Source organism: Melospiza georgiana, chromosome 14, assembly GCF_028018845.1.
Source record: "Melospiza georgiana isolate bMelGeo1 chromosome 14, bMelGeo1.pri, whole genome shotgun sequence".
NCBI lineage: Eukaryota > Metazoa > Chordata > Aves > Passeriformes > Passerellidae > Melospiza > Melospiza georgiana.
Window position 1 is genome coordinate 10806845 of NC_080443.1, and position 15943 is coordinate 10822787.

The window sequence follows — 15943 nt, forward strand, 5'->3', positions numbered from 1 at the left end:
ATAATGAAAAAATATTTAAAATATTTTCTAAATTCACTGTAGGCACAGACTGAGACATTATTTATGATAACTTCTTTAACCTATTTAAACTATATAAAGGAAATTCTGAATAGGGGAGACTTATGACTCTGTGAATAATTTAATAGCAAACATTATGATGTATTATTTATGTAGCACCACTGCTGCACAAAAGAATGCTCACACATAGTAACGGGGTTCCTCCCTTGAAAGGCAGCTAAAGAACTGATGACATATTTCTTATCAAGGAGAACTTCCACTGAAATCAAACTAGCAAGGACTGCAGGATCATGCCACTAGATCCTTAACGTCATTAAAGGTACCAGTCTGAAACTGAAACAGTCAAAAGGGAAACATACATGCAAAGGTGCAAAATCTTGCATTTATTTTTTGCAAAAGCAAAAAAGAGAAAGATGGATAAAAGATTTAACTAATATAGGCTGTATTATGAACACATTCTGCATGTTTGCCTCACTTTACTGCACTGCACAGCTACACCTAATTTGCTGCTCTACCCTCATACAAGGCCAATAGTTTTCTACTATTGCTAGATTCCAAATTATCCATGGGCAGTAATGAACATTAAATTGTTTGCTATGAATTTATACCTAAAATTTTGCAAGAATTAATTGAAGATCTTTTGGATCAATTTGCTGTGCTATTTTTAAAGCAGCCAAATACCCAGTAAGGTATATTTATTCTTTGTGGATTTTTTTTTTTTGTCTCTTCATAACCTAGAGACAGCCAGGATCTCCTGAATTTTTCCTGGCATTTTATTTTTGTATAAGTGTCCTGCATGTTTTCTGATCTGCATTAAAAATTATTTGAGAGGCTTGACTGAGCAATCTACGAGTTCAGCAGTCTTTAAAAAAAGAGGGCAGAAATGCAAGATCAGTCTGTTGGGTTTATAATCATTGACCAAAAGGGCAGGACGAGGACATATGCAAGCCAAAACCATGAAATAGTTAATGTTTAATGAATATTATAGAAAGTATTCTCTGTCCTTATGGAAGACAATGCTACTGTGTTCAAGTTCTGAGTATTGGTTACTAGATTTCTAGTAAGTGTTCACCTTATGAAAATGTGTTCAAGAAATTGCATATTCAGAGCACTCAAATTACCAGAATTCCCTCTGGTTTGGACAAGGTTTTAGAAAACAGACTGACACATCAGAACTTCTATGAAATTTCTGGACATTGTTATCTGAGTTGGACCTTCTGTGAACAACTTTTCCTTTTTTTGATTTTAATTACTCATGTTTGCTTCAGTTTCAGAATCTCTGCCTTAATCAATGTGATCCCAATCCTAGTTCTGCACAGGACATCTTAGATCTGGATCTGTTTTTATACCAAGATAAGCCCTCCCATTCTGTCATATCAACATTTGATCTGTATTCCCAAAACCAAGTCCCTCTTCTACCTGGTAGCACTGGGCCTGAATAAATTTATTATATTTCCAACCTATTTTTGCATTGTCAAGACAAAAACCAAACAAATTGATTTTGGGAATAAAACTGCCCAATCAATGATATGAAGTGTAAAAACATGGGTGTGTGAAAATCATCAAAACTTCCACTACAAATAGATTAGATAGGCAAATTGGTAGAAACAAACATTTTTTTAAATCTAAAAACACGAGACTTGTTGCTGTTATCATATACCTGAATCAATGTAATAAAAATGAAGACTGGTGTGAGGTGTAACTGGCCACCAGCTTGATCCATGATCTCTGGAAGTTAAGGAGACAATTCTGCTGACTCGGGTTTGAATCTGCAGTAGCTGTTGGGTTTCTTTAAAATACATTAGCAGTTCAGTGTATAGGTTAACTGATAATGTTCCTATGAAAATATGAAAGTTTTAAAGTGTAATTCCTAAATGTAACTACAGTGAGAAGGAGCCTGCCTTAAGCACAAAGTCTCAACAGTAAAAAGCACCATTATAGATGGCTGCATTGTAGTATTTGCTTTTCAAAGCCCACATGTGTGAGAGATTTTTCAAGTCTGCAGTGCTGTGCACACATGTATCAAGAGACTAGAACAAACCTTGAAATTAAAAAAGGAAAAACATGTGCAAACAAAGTACAGATGTGAAACTTTGTTATTACATAAAAACACTAAACTTTTTCATATACTACTTTTATAACCCTTTAACATGTAGAGAAGTTTTACTAAGGAAGTCCAATGATTTTAACTATTAGAAAACTTGCCTGATAGCTACTGTCTTCTCAAATCTGTACTTTTGTTTAACCCCAACTACTGTGGATTCTCATAATAAGGACTTCAAAGGCAAGCAAGTTATCATGGCTGCTATAAATAAATAAAAGAACAAGGGGAAAGAACAACCTTTCTGCCTACAGGTACTATTATTGCCCACTGATGAACAAAAACCAGTATGGACTTGCTACAGTGAAGCAATTGTTAGGGATATAAACCATTGTTTTTAATAAATGTGAATTACACCTTTCCTTGTGTGCTCTGGCATATCAGCAGCCTCGCTCACTTTTCTGAGAGCACTGCTAATAAAAGATTGAACCCAGCTGGATGGACAAGGTCTGTGGCCTGGAATCTGGAGCTGCTGGTCAGCTGAAAGGGGAGGCTCTCATTTTGTTTCTCAGGCTCATGAACTTTTTCTTGTCAAGGCACAATCCTGCCTTCCAGCTCCAGGCCTGACCCAGCCACTTGGGGCCGCCACCAACCTGTTCAGACTTTTTCTATCATTAACAAGCTGTATTAACTTGGTGGTCATTCTGGGGAAAATAATAAAAAAGATGAAAAAGAATGTGAAAAGTCAGCATAAAAAGCATTCTGTTGAAAGGAACATAATCACTGTGAAGACTTCAGCATAGAACCTGAATAATAAATTTCAGGTTTTGATATAACTATTACTGCCTGTGAAGAACTCTTTGAAGATAATTGAAACCACTGTGCAGCAATCTGCTTTATAGCACTGACAAATAACAGTTTCCTAAGGCTTATCATTTAAGGTTAGCAAAGGGAGGACACATATTTACTCCATATGGTGCTTAAATGTAATTTTTAACGCATGACCTTATATAGGAACCTCTGCATGCTGTTAAGTAAAGTTACAGATTTGATATGTGGTGGGGCAAACTATAAAAGCTCCAATTCCACAGAACATTCAGCTATTGAAAGAATGCTAATAATATGCAACATTCCAATTATATACAATTTCTAGTATTTTGGGATTTAAATATATATTCCATGTCTAAAGTGGCTGAAATATATAGGTGGAGATATTTAAGAAGGTACTCTGGCAAAAAAAAAACTTAATAGTTCTCATTACCATACTACATGGCAAATATTTCCAGTGTGCTTTGGAGAAGGAACAGTTAGCTGCCGAATATAATTAGATACAGAGGTTATGTCTGTCATCTGTCTTTAGAAGGATACAAATTTTGCTTTTGGTATCTGAAAGGTTGTACCTTTGATTTCCCTTGGTTCTGATAAACATTGGTAAGCTAGAACAAAAGGCTGTGAGGGCATGTGGGGGTGATGTAACATGCATGAACAGAAAACATACCCAGAAGTGAATGCAAAAAACTTGGCATATAAAGAAAGAAAAGGTGGCTTTGATGAGAGAGACAAGTTCAAGACTTTACAAAGTCGGTTGCACATCTTTGAGACCTGTATCTAGTTTACAGGAAATCTATTTTTGAAGGTCCAGAAAGAAAACTGAAAATAAGGACACACTTCATTTGTTTAAAAGGACTTGTTTTATTTTTTGTATACTTGTGGACAGAAGCTTCTACTTAAAAGAACAAAAGTGAAACAAAAAAAAATCCCTAATAACTTCAGGATGTCACAGAATGTTACTTGCCTGTAAGCAGGTTTTTTGTTTACATGGAGTTTTTTCAATGTTCTTCTACTGCAAATTCATTCCAAACTTCTAGTTAAAAGGGTTTTGGCAAGGAATGCTGGAAAAGAAATTCAACTTGAGGAGTTAAGTTTTTTCTCTAGCAAACACTGTATTTTTTATTTTCTCTGCCATAAAGCATTAATTCAGGTACTCCAATTTGAACATTCTGTGTAATGCTACCTGAGTGGATGATGAGTGCATTTGGTAAGGCATCCAACAGAAACACAGGAAATCCCTTTGGAATAAGCAAACAATTCATTTGTTCCACCATCTTGGATTTGACAACAGACTGACAGAAAAGATGGAAGTCATGTCATGCTGGTCAATTTGTTCTTGATTCACTGAATACTGAGTCAGAAGGAAAGAATTACTTGGACTTAAAAAAATTATGAAATAGTCCCATCTACAGAAGCAATATTTTCAGATGCCCTCTTGTGAATCTTTTAGTTTCTGACACCTTGTTTGAATGCAGCATGACTTTATTAAGTACAGCACAATGTGAGCACAGTCACAGTGCTTTTGGATTAATCAGCCCTCCTGCAAGGCAGTAATACCATGAACACTTCTGCTGAGCCCATACTGGTTTGCTAGCACAGCACTGAGTTTAATAACAGGGATGGAATCTCACTGTACAGACAATTTTGATTCTAGAATGAAATTCCTGATGAATCATTAGGCTTCCATAGCCTCTTCTACAGCTCCCAGAACACTCTAACAGCACAGCTCTGAGCACAAGGTACCAGCTCCAAAGTGACAGACAGCACTGTAGCTCAGTGCAGGGAGATCTAATACAGTCCACCACAAAGACATACATACAGACATAACCAGAAATTAAAAATTCATTCCAAAGAGGAATTTTTGCTACTGCTTAAAAAGTGCTCTGAGAGAAATCAGCATTTTTAATCTGTTGATGTTTTAAAGGACAAAAATATTACTGTAAGCTAAAATAAAAGTATTAACCTTCATACCTTTTAGTTTTTTCCTCTTGCTCATTTTCACACTGCTGGAGTAAGATGTGATCATCATGTACATGAAGAAACCTGTCCTCCAGTTCTTCTTGACTGGTTTGTTACCTGGCTCATTGAGCTTTCATATTCTGTGCAGTTCATGATTCTACCCAAACCAAGACAACTTTAAATTACCTTCAATACATTCAACAACATGTAGCTCAAAGTCAAAACTCATTATGAAATACTGAGTCACTCCCAACTTTTCAAGTAATTTTATATTTTACACTTGTATGAGTCTGTTAATTTTTTTGGATTTATAGTAATTTTAACCACTTCCTTTTTCCTTCCTCTTCCAGATTAAAAAAAAAAGCAATTAAAATTATACAGCAACCTGTTTTCATACTAGACAACACAAAGGTAACTGTTTACCAAGTAACCAGGTTCTGCCCAATATGCTATCTCAAAATAAGGATTACCTAAGGGATTTTTTCTAATCTGTTCCAAAGTTAACATAGTATCTTGAAGCTTGAAAATAATAACTCATAATTCTGTAAATTTACTCAGATACAAGACTGAGCCCAGTTGTTCCATTCTAATAGCAGCTGAGTGACATAGCAGAATTGCATAATACTTTTGGTTCACATTTTGTGAAATTGATCTGGCCTTGTCCTTGGTTCAGCAAAAAAATCCTCTTTTCTTCTGGAAGTATGAATGTTACAGCTCAATGACATTTTCAGTTTTTACCATCTCACAGCAACTCCCCTCTTATAACAAGCAACTTGAACATAGAATGGGTCACAGCATCTTTCACAATTTAACCCAGATTTTGAATGGTATTTGAACTTAATTTTGTGAGTGGCAACATCAGAAACATTTTTAGAAAGAAACTAAAGAAGCCACTGATCAAAGTCTGTAGCTGTAATAAATAGCAGCTGGTACAAACCTTGTAATCCTTCAGTTCCAGCTGGAGTTAGACCTGTATGTCTCACAGGCAGGTCCCCCACAGTTACATCAGCTGCAGCAGGCATGGCTTATCTAGGGATAACAAAATTCAAATGAAATTCCTCTTCATCTGTTATTTAAACTGAGACTAGAACAATACACCATATGAAATGAAGGCAAAAGTTATGGCAGATTCACTGAAATGACAGACTTCTGAATAGTATTTCAGCTAGACTGCAATCTAAACTCTGAAGTTCTCAATTTTATGCCAGTTTCAATCCATTCAAAAGATACACCTTTGTTGAGCAATAGCTCCAATTCTATTTAATGTATGTACAAATAGTTTTTTAAGTTCTAGCTCTGTTGTTTTCAGGAATCTTTGGGCTAAGGCCATATTTCCAAGTAGATGTGAGAAGGGGACCTGTGGGTTTTTTGTTTAGTTGGGTTTTTTAAAATTAAGAGAGGTAAAAGCTTAAGGCATTGAATGGTAGATGAGTAATGCCATCTTCCATGTTTTGAATGGAACTCTTTGAAACAGGTGCTGGGGGTCATGAAGGCATTCCAGTGTTGTCTGGCATTCTCCCTGTCTTCTTTCAATCACTGTCATATAAGAAATTACTTTTTAAGACAGAAAGTCTCCTATGAATGATTCTCATAAATCTGAACATGATTCTATCTTGCAGCAACAGAAAGCTTACCTACATGACAAAGTGAGATTAGGAAAGTATTAATGTGAAAATGTACTACATTTGTTTTGGTGTAATATATGAACATACTTCTTAACAACTGCTGTTTCCTTCTTGTCTTCTGGTGCAGAAAATTACATGTTGGTCACTGAGTCAAATAATGCTGAAACAACAGGAAAAGGAGAGACATGAAGTCCTTTTGACAGTCTTATCCCCAAAACCACTGTTACACTCCTCAGGTGATATAAATCCTCAGTCAATCCAGAACCATCTAGGAAAGCACTGGGAAATTAACAGTGATGCTACTAGAGACTTGCATCAGAGGGCAGAAGCAACATGGTACAATCAACAGACAGCCCATGAAATATCTGTTAATTCAATCATAATCAAAAGTGCTGCCTAAGCTTTTTCTTCCATCATAAATAACTCTCCTTATGGCTTTGTTCTAAAGAAATAAAAGGGATTAATGGAAATTTAGTTTCCAACAAGTCAGTCTTGTTTTTAATCTTCTGGTTTTTTCATCACTAAAATTTATGATAAAATATTATTTCCAGACTTCACTGTTTATGAATAAACAGGAACACATTTTTCTTCCATGTGGAACAAATGTTTCCTTATCATGACCATAGAAGTGAACTGATCTACAGTTGTAGACTTGCAATATGGTTGCAGTTTCAATGTTGGCAGTGACAGAGAACACTGCTCTGGGATGTTGATGTCCACACCACTCAGCCAATGGCACAATTGGCAATGCAAACACATATCCACTGGAATCCAGTTCCTCAGCATCCTTGGTGCTTTTTGCTCTTAGAAAATCCTCCAAACTTCTTTGTAATTTGTTAAATTAGCTCTATCTGCCATCATTGGCTTCACTCAGGTCTAGGTTCATTATTGTGGTTACTATTTTATGTCTCTGTACCAGTATGGCTACAGCAACTGAGATCAAAGGGAAACAGACATTTTGCCTCCAGAGGATCAGCTGAATTTGGTTCATGATGGTAGCAAAGAGAAGGTACCACTGTACATTTTTCTAGAATGTGGTTGTCCTTCCTTTCACAAATTAAAAATGACAGAGGCTTTTTTGGGCCTCAAGAGCTAAACAAGTATTTTATCAGCATGACTCCACAATGTTTGTGATCTATCAAAATCAGGCTTCAAAAATTCCAGAACAGTAACAGGCATGGACAAACATTACTGGCTTTCACTGTTTGCTGAAGAAACTTTACTATAGATACCTGCCTGTTATCTTCAGTATGAGAGAAACCTACTCACTTAAAACCAGAGACAAAACAACACATGCTTGTCACTCAAATAAACAAACAACTTTTGTCAGTAGTAATCCATTACTGGCTGCAGCAAAACCACAGAAATACTTGAGCTGTAAGCAAACTAACACAGCAGAGATGCACACAAAGCCAATTTTGACTGGCAACATGACATGATTTGAAGTGACAAAATAAAGCAGCTTCAAATCTAAACTGTCCTGAAAACTTAGAAGGTCAAATTTTCAAAAGGAAGAAGAAGAATTGTTTCATTTCCATTACAAAGTGTCAGAAACTAAGCATTCAGCTGTCTTTTCTGTCATGGGCCACAGAAAAAGAAAAAGAAAAAACCAACCATATTAATTGGTTTTATCAGATACAGTGGTTTTAGACAGAAATAGTACAAACATGTCTCCTCGTTTTAAGGAGACCAAATATAATTACAGATTTAGAATTTGGCTTGGCAACTTAGTTGCCTGATTAGTAACATACCCATGTCTTTAATAATCACTAATAACCACCAGTTATGCTGCTGCTTTGAGAGAGGACACTTCAAACATCAAAGCATGTGTTACATATGTTACAGCTCCTCTTTGAATATTATCTGAGTGTCAATCACAAACACTTAAACAAAATTACTTTTCCTTGCAGTCCAGTTACAGCGTTATTTCTAAAAGCATATGAAATTTCTCCATGGCATTGTGTATTACTTTTGAAAGCATTTCCAAAGTGATTACATCTGACAAAACTGCACAGCAACATTGCTACAAAAGTTATGGCACTTAAAAGTGCAGCATTTCCTCAAAGAAAGCATAACAAAGTGAGAGAGATGTAAATTTGTATTTGCATCTGGACAGATCCACATGCCATCCTCAACCTTAAAAACTTAAACCAGGCTTTATTTCCAAGAAAGGATACCCTACAATCACTTCAGCACAGATTGTTTCTCAAAACTAGAGAGCTCAGTGTACAAAGAGAGGAATATTCCCCATATCTCTGGGATTAACCTGTAAGAACTTCAGGTGAGGTATAAGCAAGAATTTTCAATGTAACTACTAAAGTTAAAGAAACTGTAACTCTCTTACACACTTCACTACCTACAAAAGTGGTTCTATCACTACCTGTATCTGAAAATTTACAACAAAGAAGTGCACACAACTTTGCTCTGTTATACAAGTCTGATACTATTAAAATTAATACTTATCAAAGCTCATGCTTTAGGTCCAGATTCCTATACAACTCACAGAAGTGTACTTTTGTACCAACATCATTCAAAGGTAGCAAAACTGAGCAGGGATTACTTAATCTTTTGAAAGTTCTCAGTCAACGGGGATATAGGTGACTTGCAGTGAGGGGGTTTCTAGTGAAAGCAGAAGAACTACAACTTAATTGTTTCAACATGGTTTTTGAATTTGAGCGTCAGACATGGACAAGATGATACTTTTGTTACAAAATCCCACTTCCCTGGTAGAGGGAATTTAAAAAAGGAGGTGGGAGGGACCACCCACCTATCTTAGCTTATCATAATGTATTTCCAGCCTATGTTCTCTTTCCACTGAGTCCTTAAACTATACATGCTTGCACTTTATTGGTCTTGTAACCCAGAATAATCTCATTTATTATCTGGTACAAATACACACACATATCATCTTTCAAATATCATGTGTTGCAGTGCTGTGTGTTTTGGGAAACGGACAGGGAAAAAACGATATGGAAGATGTTAGGAAATGGGATCACAACAACTTAAGGGAAGAAACATCTCTCAGACCCGTGAGTCCTACTTCAACACAGAAAAATCCAAACAATCGTGTCTTGCCTTCCACATACTGTACAAGCTTCCCAGTTTTGATCGAGCCGCGCCAGCTGCGGCGGTGCCTGGCGGGGCTGGAAGGGCAGCGCTCGCCTCCTGGAGGAACGCCTACAGAGCCCTCGGGCACAGGAGCCCAGCTCCCGCTTCAAACCAGCCCTTCCCGGTACAAACACAGGCCTACGGGGCTCCTCTGAACCAAACGCTGAGGCTCCGGCCTCTTCCCCCGGGCACCGAGCGAGGAGGAGCCGCTCGGCTCCGGAACCGCCGCCCGCAGCCCCGCGGGTCCCGCCAGCCCCGCTGGGAACCGCCCGCTGCAGGACGCCACAGCCGCGGGCAGCTCCAGCGCCCCGCTCCGTGCCCGGAGGAGGAGAGGCTCCCCCCGTACTCACAGCCCCCGCCAGCCCGGGCTCCCGAGCGCTCCGTAAGCAGCGGCCGCCGCTGCCAAGCGGGCCCTTCCCCTTCCGGGCCGCCCTGGGCCTGCCGGGACTTGAAGTTCGGGGCGGAGCCGCGCACTGCCCGCGGAGCTGCGGTCCGGCCGCTGCCGGCGGAGCTGCGCGGGGCTCCCGCGGTGCCGCTCCGCTTTGGGTGGACGGCTAAGGCGGCACCATGAAGAGGAGAGCAGGGGAGCGGGAGAAAGAGCTGAAGGTACCTTCCGTTTGCTTCCTGCTCCCCGCAGCCCCGAGCAGCGTGTGTGTCCGTGGCCAGCCCTCTCCGCCGCTCGTGGGGCTGTGCGGGGCAGAGTCCCCGGGGCTCCGGTAGCTCCAGTGCTGGAGCCCCGAGCGAGGGGACTGCGAGGCCGCCGTGAAGTTCATAGTGAGAAGGAGGGAGCCCCGGCCCCGGGGTGAGCTCCGCACGGCCGCGTGTGCCCAGCACCGCCCCGGGGCTCCGCCGGGTTGCCCGGGCTGCGGGCTCTGCTCGAGCTGGCAAGGAAATGCCCGATCCCCCTCCCCTGAATGGGGGGCACCTCGTACAGCGTTAACAGGAGCTAGTGGTAAAGGCGTGTGCCAGCTGGGCACGATATTTCTGTTTAAAAGAGAGTTCTGTGGTATATGACGAAAATGATGGAGTGTGTGTTTGTGTTTGTCGAAACATTCGCAGTGAGATGATGCACTGTGTAACTGCGCCTCATTCTTAAATTTAAAAGTACTCTACACTAAGCCTGACCTAAATAAATATTTTGAAGTCTCTTATGCCGCCCGAGCTTTATAATGTTTCTTTTCTTGCTCACGTGTTTAGATGCAATGCTGTTCCACGCTTCCACTGAAGATGCTATTTCACTGTCTGTGGAAGCAAACAGGAGTGCTGAATGTTTGCTGTTTCAGGTGTCTTTGAAAGGCCTGTTTTACTACATTGTACAATGTTTTACTTCAGCTGTTAATGGTTGTTGTACTTGTGCTGATTTTGTTTACAAAACAGTAGTACTGAGAACCAGTAAGTGACTTGTTTGGAAGCACGGTACCGATATTAGAGGTGTTAGTGAAAGGAAGGCTAATTCTATATAAATTTAGAAAATGCCTTTGAAAATGCTAATCTCATACACCTGAACAGAGACCGTGCTGATTTTGGTATTGCTGTTAATTTACTATGCAGCGTTACATATACAATTCCCTGCAAAGCCAGGGAAAAGATCTGATGTAAGTTTCCAACTAAGTATTTTACTAGAAAACTTTAGGGCCTCTTTGCCCTAGTAAGTTTCATAACAACTCTTTAAAGACTACCTCGTCCTTTTGTAATTTGTCTTTCTGCTATCCCAAGTTGCTGAGGGATAGCAATTTCAGTGTTACATTTGTGTTCTCACCCTTTTCATATATGTCAAAACATATGCAGATGTCCCATCCAATACGTTGCAGAAAAAACCTCAACCCGTAATTCTTGTAGCCTGTACGTTTGTGCTGTCCATCCAAGGGCCTTTGTCTTGTCAATGGGTCTTCTTGAATGTATTTGAGATTCATTTCATTAGGAGAATAATGGCCCTTGATAAGATAATAGCTCAGGGATACCTGTGAGGGGTATAAAGATGGTGCTGTGAGCTTCAATGGGAAAAGCTCTAGGAGGAATGGCACTTGAAGAGCTGTCAAGAACAATGCATGAGAAAAACTTGAGGTCAAGTGCAAGAGTACTGCTAAAGACACAACTGAATGTTGTGGGTGCACAGACAGAGAAGGATGAAAGAGAAGAGATTCTTACAGAGAGTTTAAAGGTGTCAATACTTACTTAGAGGGATGTGGTAAGCTGGGTACTACTAGAGAGAAGCTTAGTTTATTGAAAGTGAAGCAAAATGAGCCTGTAGAATGTCTTAGAATAAAGGCTGCCAAAGGAGAAAGCAGCAATGAGAAAAGGAGGGGATATGCTAGAAGGAAGTGGTTTTTTCCCCACGGAAGCGTCCTCATACTGATTGTTTTCTACAACTTAATTGGAGATGTAATCTCAGGGCTCCTGGCAATGTGTCAAGTCACTCTTCAGTCCTTGGTTTAGCCATTCCTAGCTTATGTTGATCACCTGAGAAATGTTGAAGACAAAGGAACAGTGTCTTTATTGAGGCAGTTTTGCCAAGACTTCCATTTAGGTACTGATTAAAATATTTTTTAGCAAACCAAATATTAGTGAGGTTAACCCAGCCTCTTCTGGAGACTAAGATTTATGAGGCCTACTACTGAGAGGGAAGTGGTTGGGTAAAGAAGCTGGTTTGGATTATGTGTCTTCTGGCAAAGTCTCTTGTTTTCCAGAATTAAATCCTGAATAAAAGTTCTTGTTTTGCTGTAATTGTGTACAGTTAAATGCTGTCTGTCAGAATCCCACTGATTGGCTTTTGCTTTGTAATTATGTAGTATGTTTCTTATATGTGATAAACTTTTCTCTGGCTCAAATTTTCTTGTATATATAGCAAGTTTTGATTTATGCTGTTATAGAAGAACATTTCTGTTCCAAATACATGTGGTAGAAGTTCTGTAGAGTGAAGTGCTGTCATACAGCAATTTCCACTTTGCAGATCACTCAGTTGGGTTGAGTAAGATTAAATGTGTAGCAGAAATGAAATTGTTTGTGCTAGTATGTGGTGTTCCAAGACAAGAGGAGGAGGATGCAAACTCATTCTTGGTAAGAGGATCTGAAAAAAAGTAGGAAAACCATAGCCAGAAGTCAACTACTCATCTGTTCTAAACACCACATGGGGCATGCTAATGTCCCGTAGAATATTTCTGTGAGTCTTAAGTGGACAGCAAAACACAACTACTCTGAAGTTTCTAAATATACCTTTGGAGCTGTTGCAAGGCATCAGCTACTCTGTCTTCCCCATAGCAAATATTACTTCTGTGCATAAAACCAGAACTGTTAGAGTAGATGTTGCTCATTAGCTGAAAAGGCATTTTTATGAAACAGTTGTTCATGCTTGTTTGTTTTAGCTTAGAATTCCACCTTAATTAATACAGTTTATAGTTAATTTGAGTCCTTTTTCTTTACACTGTTGGTCAGAGTTGGTCACTTCTTTTTCACTGGGTGTAGAAATGTAGAAATGTGAAAGGTGCAAAGTGAAACCAAACGAACTTCCTATTTGGTCATCTAAGTAGGCAATTTGCTCCTTTAGGCTTGGGAAGAAAGCTTTTTGCTTTTAGAATGTTTATTATCTGGATTGATGAGTTTAAAAAGTTATTGTTTAATGTAAGACTTAATGTTCTTGTGACTTATTTATTCAAAATGGATTTTTTAAAGTAAGTTTCAGTATGAGAGGGGCCAAGTTCTGGTTATTTCCTGTATATGCTTCCTCTACCACTCTTGCATGTTAACACCCATTACCAGGTGCCATTATCAGGTGAAAGAGAGAATATTCAGCTAGTGTGGAGTATTTTTTTCTTTTAAAGGTATTGCCTTGATGGTTCTTTGGAATAAACCACTAAAGCCAGTTCACAATTACCTTATGTAGCTGTTTATGCTAATTTACATTACTGTGAACACTGACTGCAGAGAATGTATTCCACAGACACTACTGTTATGTTTGTACAGCTCCAAGCACAGCTGGGACCCCAGTCCAATAAATTTATTGCTGTACAAATAATAAATGCATCAATGTGCACATATCTGAATATTCACAAGGGCTTTTACAAAGATATTCATATGCAGTATCACATTTGTGAGACATGTTGGACAAAGTGGCTAGGAAATATAAATCTTTAAATAAGACAAAGCTTTGTATGTATTTTATTTACAAGGAGAAAAAGGGAATATACTGAGTTTTGGCTGAGATATCATTGAAGGTCTTATTTCCTGCATCATCCTCATTTTTGCTGCCTGCAAAATAATACATCTTTACAAGGTAAAACAAGTTGCTTCAACATATTAATGCTCAAGGAAAATTAGACAAGTATTCTCAAAGCCCTTCAAAGCATGATTAAGGTTTGGTTTTAGAATTAAAGCTGAATGATGGTGCCCGTACCATACAATGAAGTTTAAAAACTTTAACCATTGTTACCATGGTTTGTTCTAATATTACAATGATTTATTGTTTCTGGTGATTGTTCTACCTCTTTAGATAAAAACTATTATTAAAAAGAACGAAAGAAAACAAAATTTTCTAATTGACAGATTAGATTCTTTTAGAAATTGTATTTAGGAAAATTAATGAAACAGCTTAGATGCAGTTAAATAACCTTCTTGTCATGTCATATTTCTGCTTAGGTAAATGGTGTGCAAGTTTTAGCAGAATCAGCAACCAATATGCCAGTAGCAATTTTTGTGGTAATCACATTATTGGACCTTCCCATTATTAATGGGACAATAATTAAGAAATAGCGTTGATAGCCACATAACACATGATTTGTATATTGGAAACAGTCAGGTAGAAGCCTTGCATATGCAGAATAAAATACAAGAAAGAATGAGTGGCAAATGCTTCTTGCTTTTAAATTCATCACATTCCTGCTGTTTAAATTGCCTCAGCTGCTAATGCTGGAACCATTACAGTAATGGACTCAGCAAATGAAGGAGAACCGAGACACACACTTTATTACTGGAGGGGTAATTTTCTCTTCATCTGTAATAGCAGCAGTGCCTAGTATTGATCAGACCATCAAGATACTAATCCTCTGTAAAATTACTTGTTATAACTGAAAATGTGTTAATCCAAATCAGTCTGTGTCCTGACTTTCTACTTACTATTGAATACAGACTATTAGATGGTTTATTTTTTGTGATTTAAAGCCTTTACATCGATAATAGTCAGAGCTTCCTTTGCAAGAGAATGTGCTTAATCTCAGCTATGGCCCAGGGTTGTCTTTTTGTTTTAACTAGAACATCACCCACTTAATTAAGGAGTGCATGTCTATCTTCCTGCTCGGAATTATATTGGTACTTTAGGCTCTGCAGATTTATTAAACGTCGTTTTACATTCAGTCACTTGTTTTTTGCTGTAAATAAAGACAGATCTATACTTCACATATTGAAATCTACAAAGATCTTGGAGCTAAGGATGTGAGGAGAATGGCTGCTGAAAACACAAATGGATGTGGGATGTGGATGGTGGCCTGGGAGGCTCTTGTGGATGGGAGCAGTCAAAGGGAAGTTCAGTGCCAGGGGTCTGAAGGTCTTCAGTTTACTTCTGTCCTGGTGGTCCACTACATGAGACAGCTGTATGGTGAGCTGTGCATGTCCCAGTTCTGAATATGGGAAGGCTTCATATTTATTTTTTTACTTTTTCCTTTTTTCTGTTTTGTCACAGTTTTGTATGTTTGAAATGGAAGTTCACATCTCTAACTCTCCCAGCCTTAGTGCAATGGCTGTTCCCAGTGCAGGACACCCTGTGGGACCTGAGTGCTGGAGATGGTTCCATAAACCCTGACCTTTCCCTGGGCTCACTGCTGTGGGTGTCCTGCCAGCTCATGGTGGGCAAGGAACATCCTAGAAGTGGAGCAAGCTGCCCCACTGGTTGTTTATTTTAGACACTGATAGGCCATGCATTTTAGAAAATTTTTGTTGTTGTCTAAATTAGATTTTTGCCCTGCTAAAGCAGTATTTTTATCTATCTAATTACCCCTCTGCTTTATTTCTTCACTATAACCAATTAAACTTGTATTATTTGGAGAGACTTCACAGTTTCTAAAAGGTATTGGAGTATCAGTATCTTTAGAGGAATTTGGATTCCTTGTCTGCCTCAGAACACTACATTTCTCCCTAAGTTCTAAGGAAGAATATGAACACAGTATATGGTTCTTGCTAAATTCCACTTTCCCTGGTGAGCAGCCTCTTTCCTCTAGTTTCAAGCCTAGACTGTTATTAAACATCAGTATGTTCTCAGCAACACTGAGACAAAGAAAACAGTCATTTAAAAATCCAGTGTTAGACATGAATTTGTAAAAAGGTGGTGATAGTTCTTTACATTATTTTTCAAATATTTCTATAGCATTCAGGA

The 15943-nt window shown here is 38.7% G+C and overlaps 1 protein-coding gene and 1 long non-coding RNA gene across 3 annotated transcripts in view; one reads left to right on the forward strand and one right to left on the reverse strand.

Moving 5' to 3' along the window:
• Positions 1–3731: 3731 nt before the first annotated feature.
• Positions 3732–9992, reverse strand: LOC131089293 (uncharacterized). The gene is made up of 5 exons (XR_009115235.1): positions 9933–9992; positions 6562–6634; positions 5787–5878; positions 4862–5006; positions 3732–3951 (listed from the first exon to the last, which is right to left on the reverse strand). It is a non-coding gene; the product is annotated as an uncharacterized LOC131089293 (long non-coding RNA).
• A 128-nt stretch (positions 9993–10120) lies between these two features.
• FTO (FTO alpha-ketoglutarate dependent dioxygenase) overlaps positions 10121–15943 on the forward strand; it is a 229248-nt gene continuing 223425 nt past the window's right edge. For both annotated transcript variants that reach the window (XM_058034316.1, XM_058034317.1), the window contains exon 1: positions 10121–10188. In XM_058034316.1, the coding sequence (XP_057890299.1) occupies positions 10150–10188 (39 nt within the window). In that variant the 5' untranslated portion in view covers positions 10121–10149. The remainder of the gene's footprint in view (positions 10189–15943) is intronic.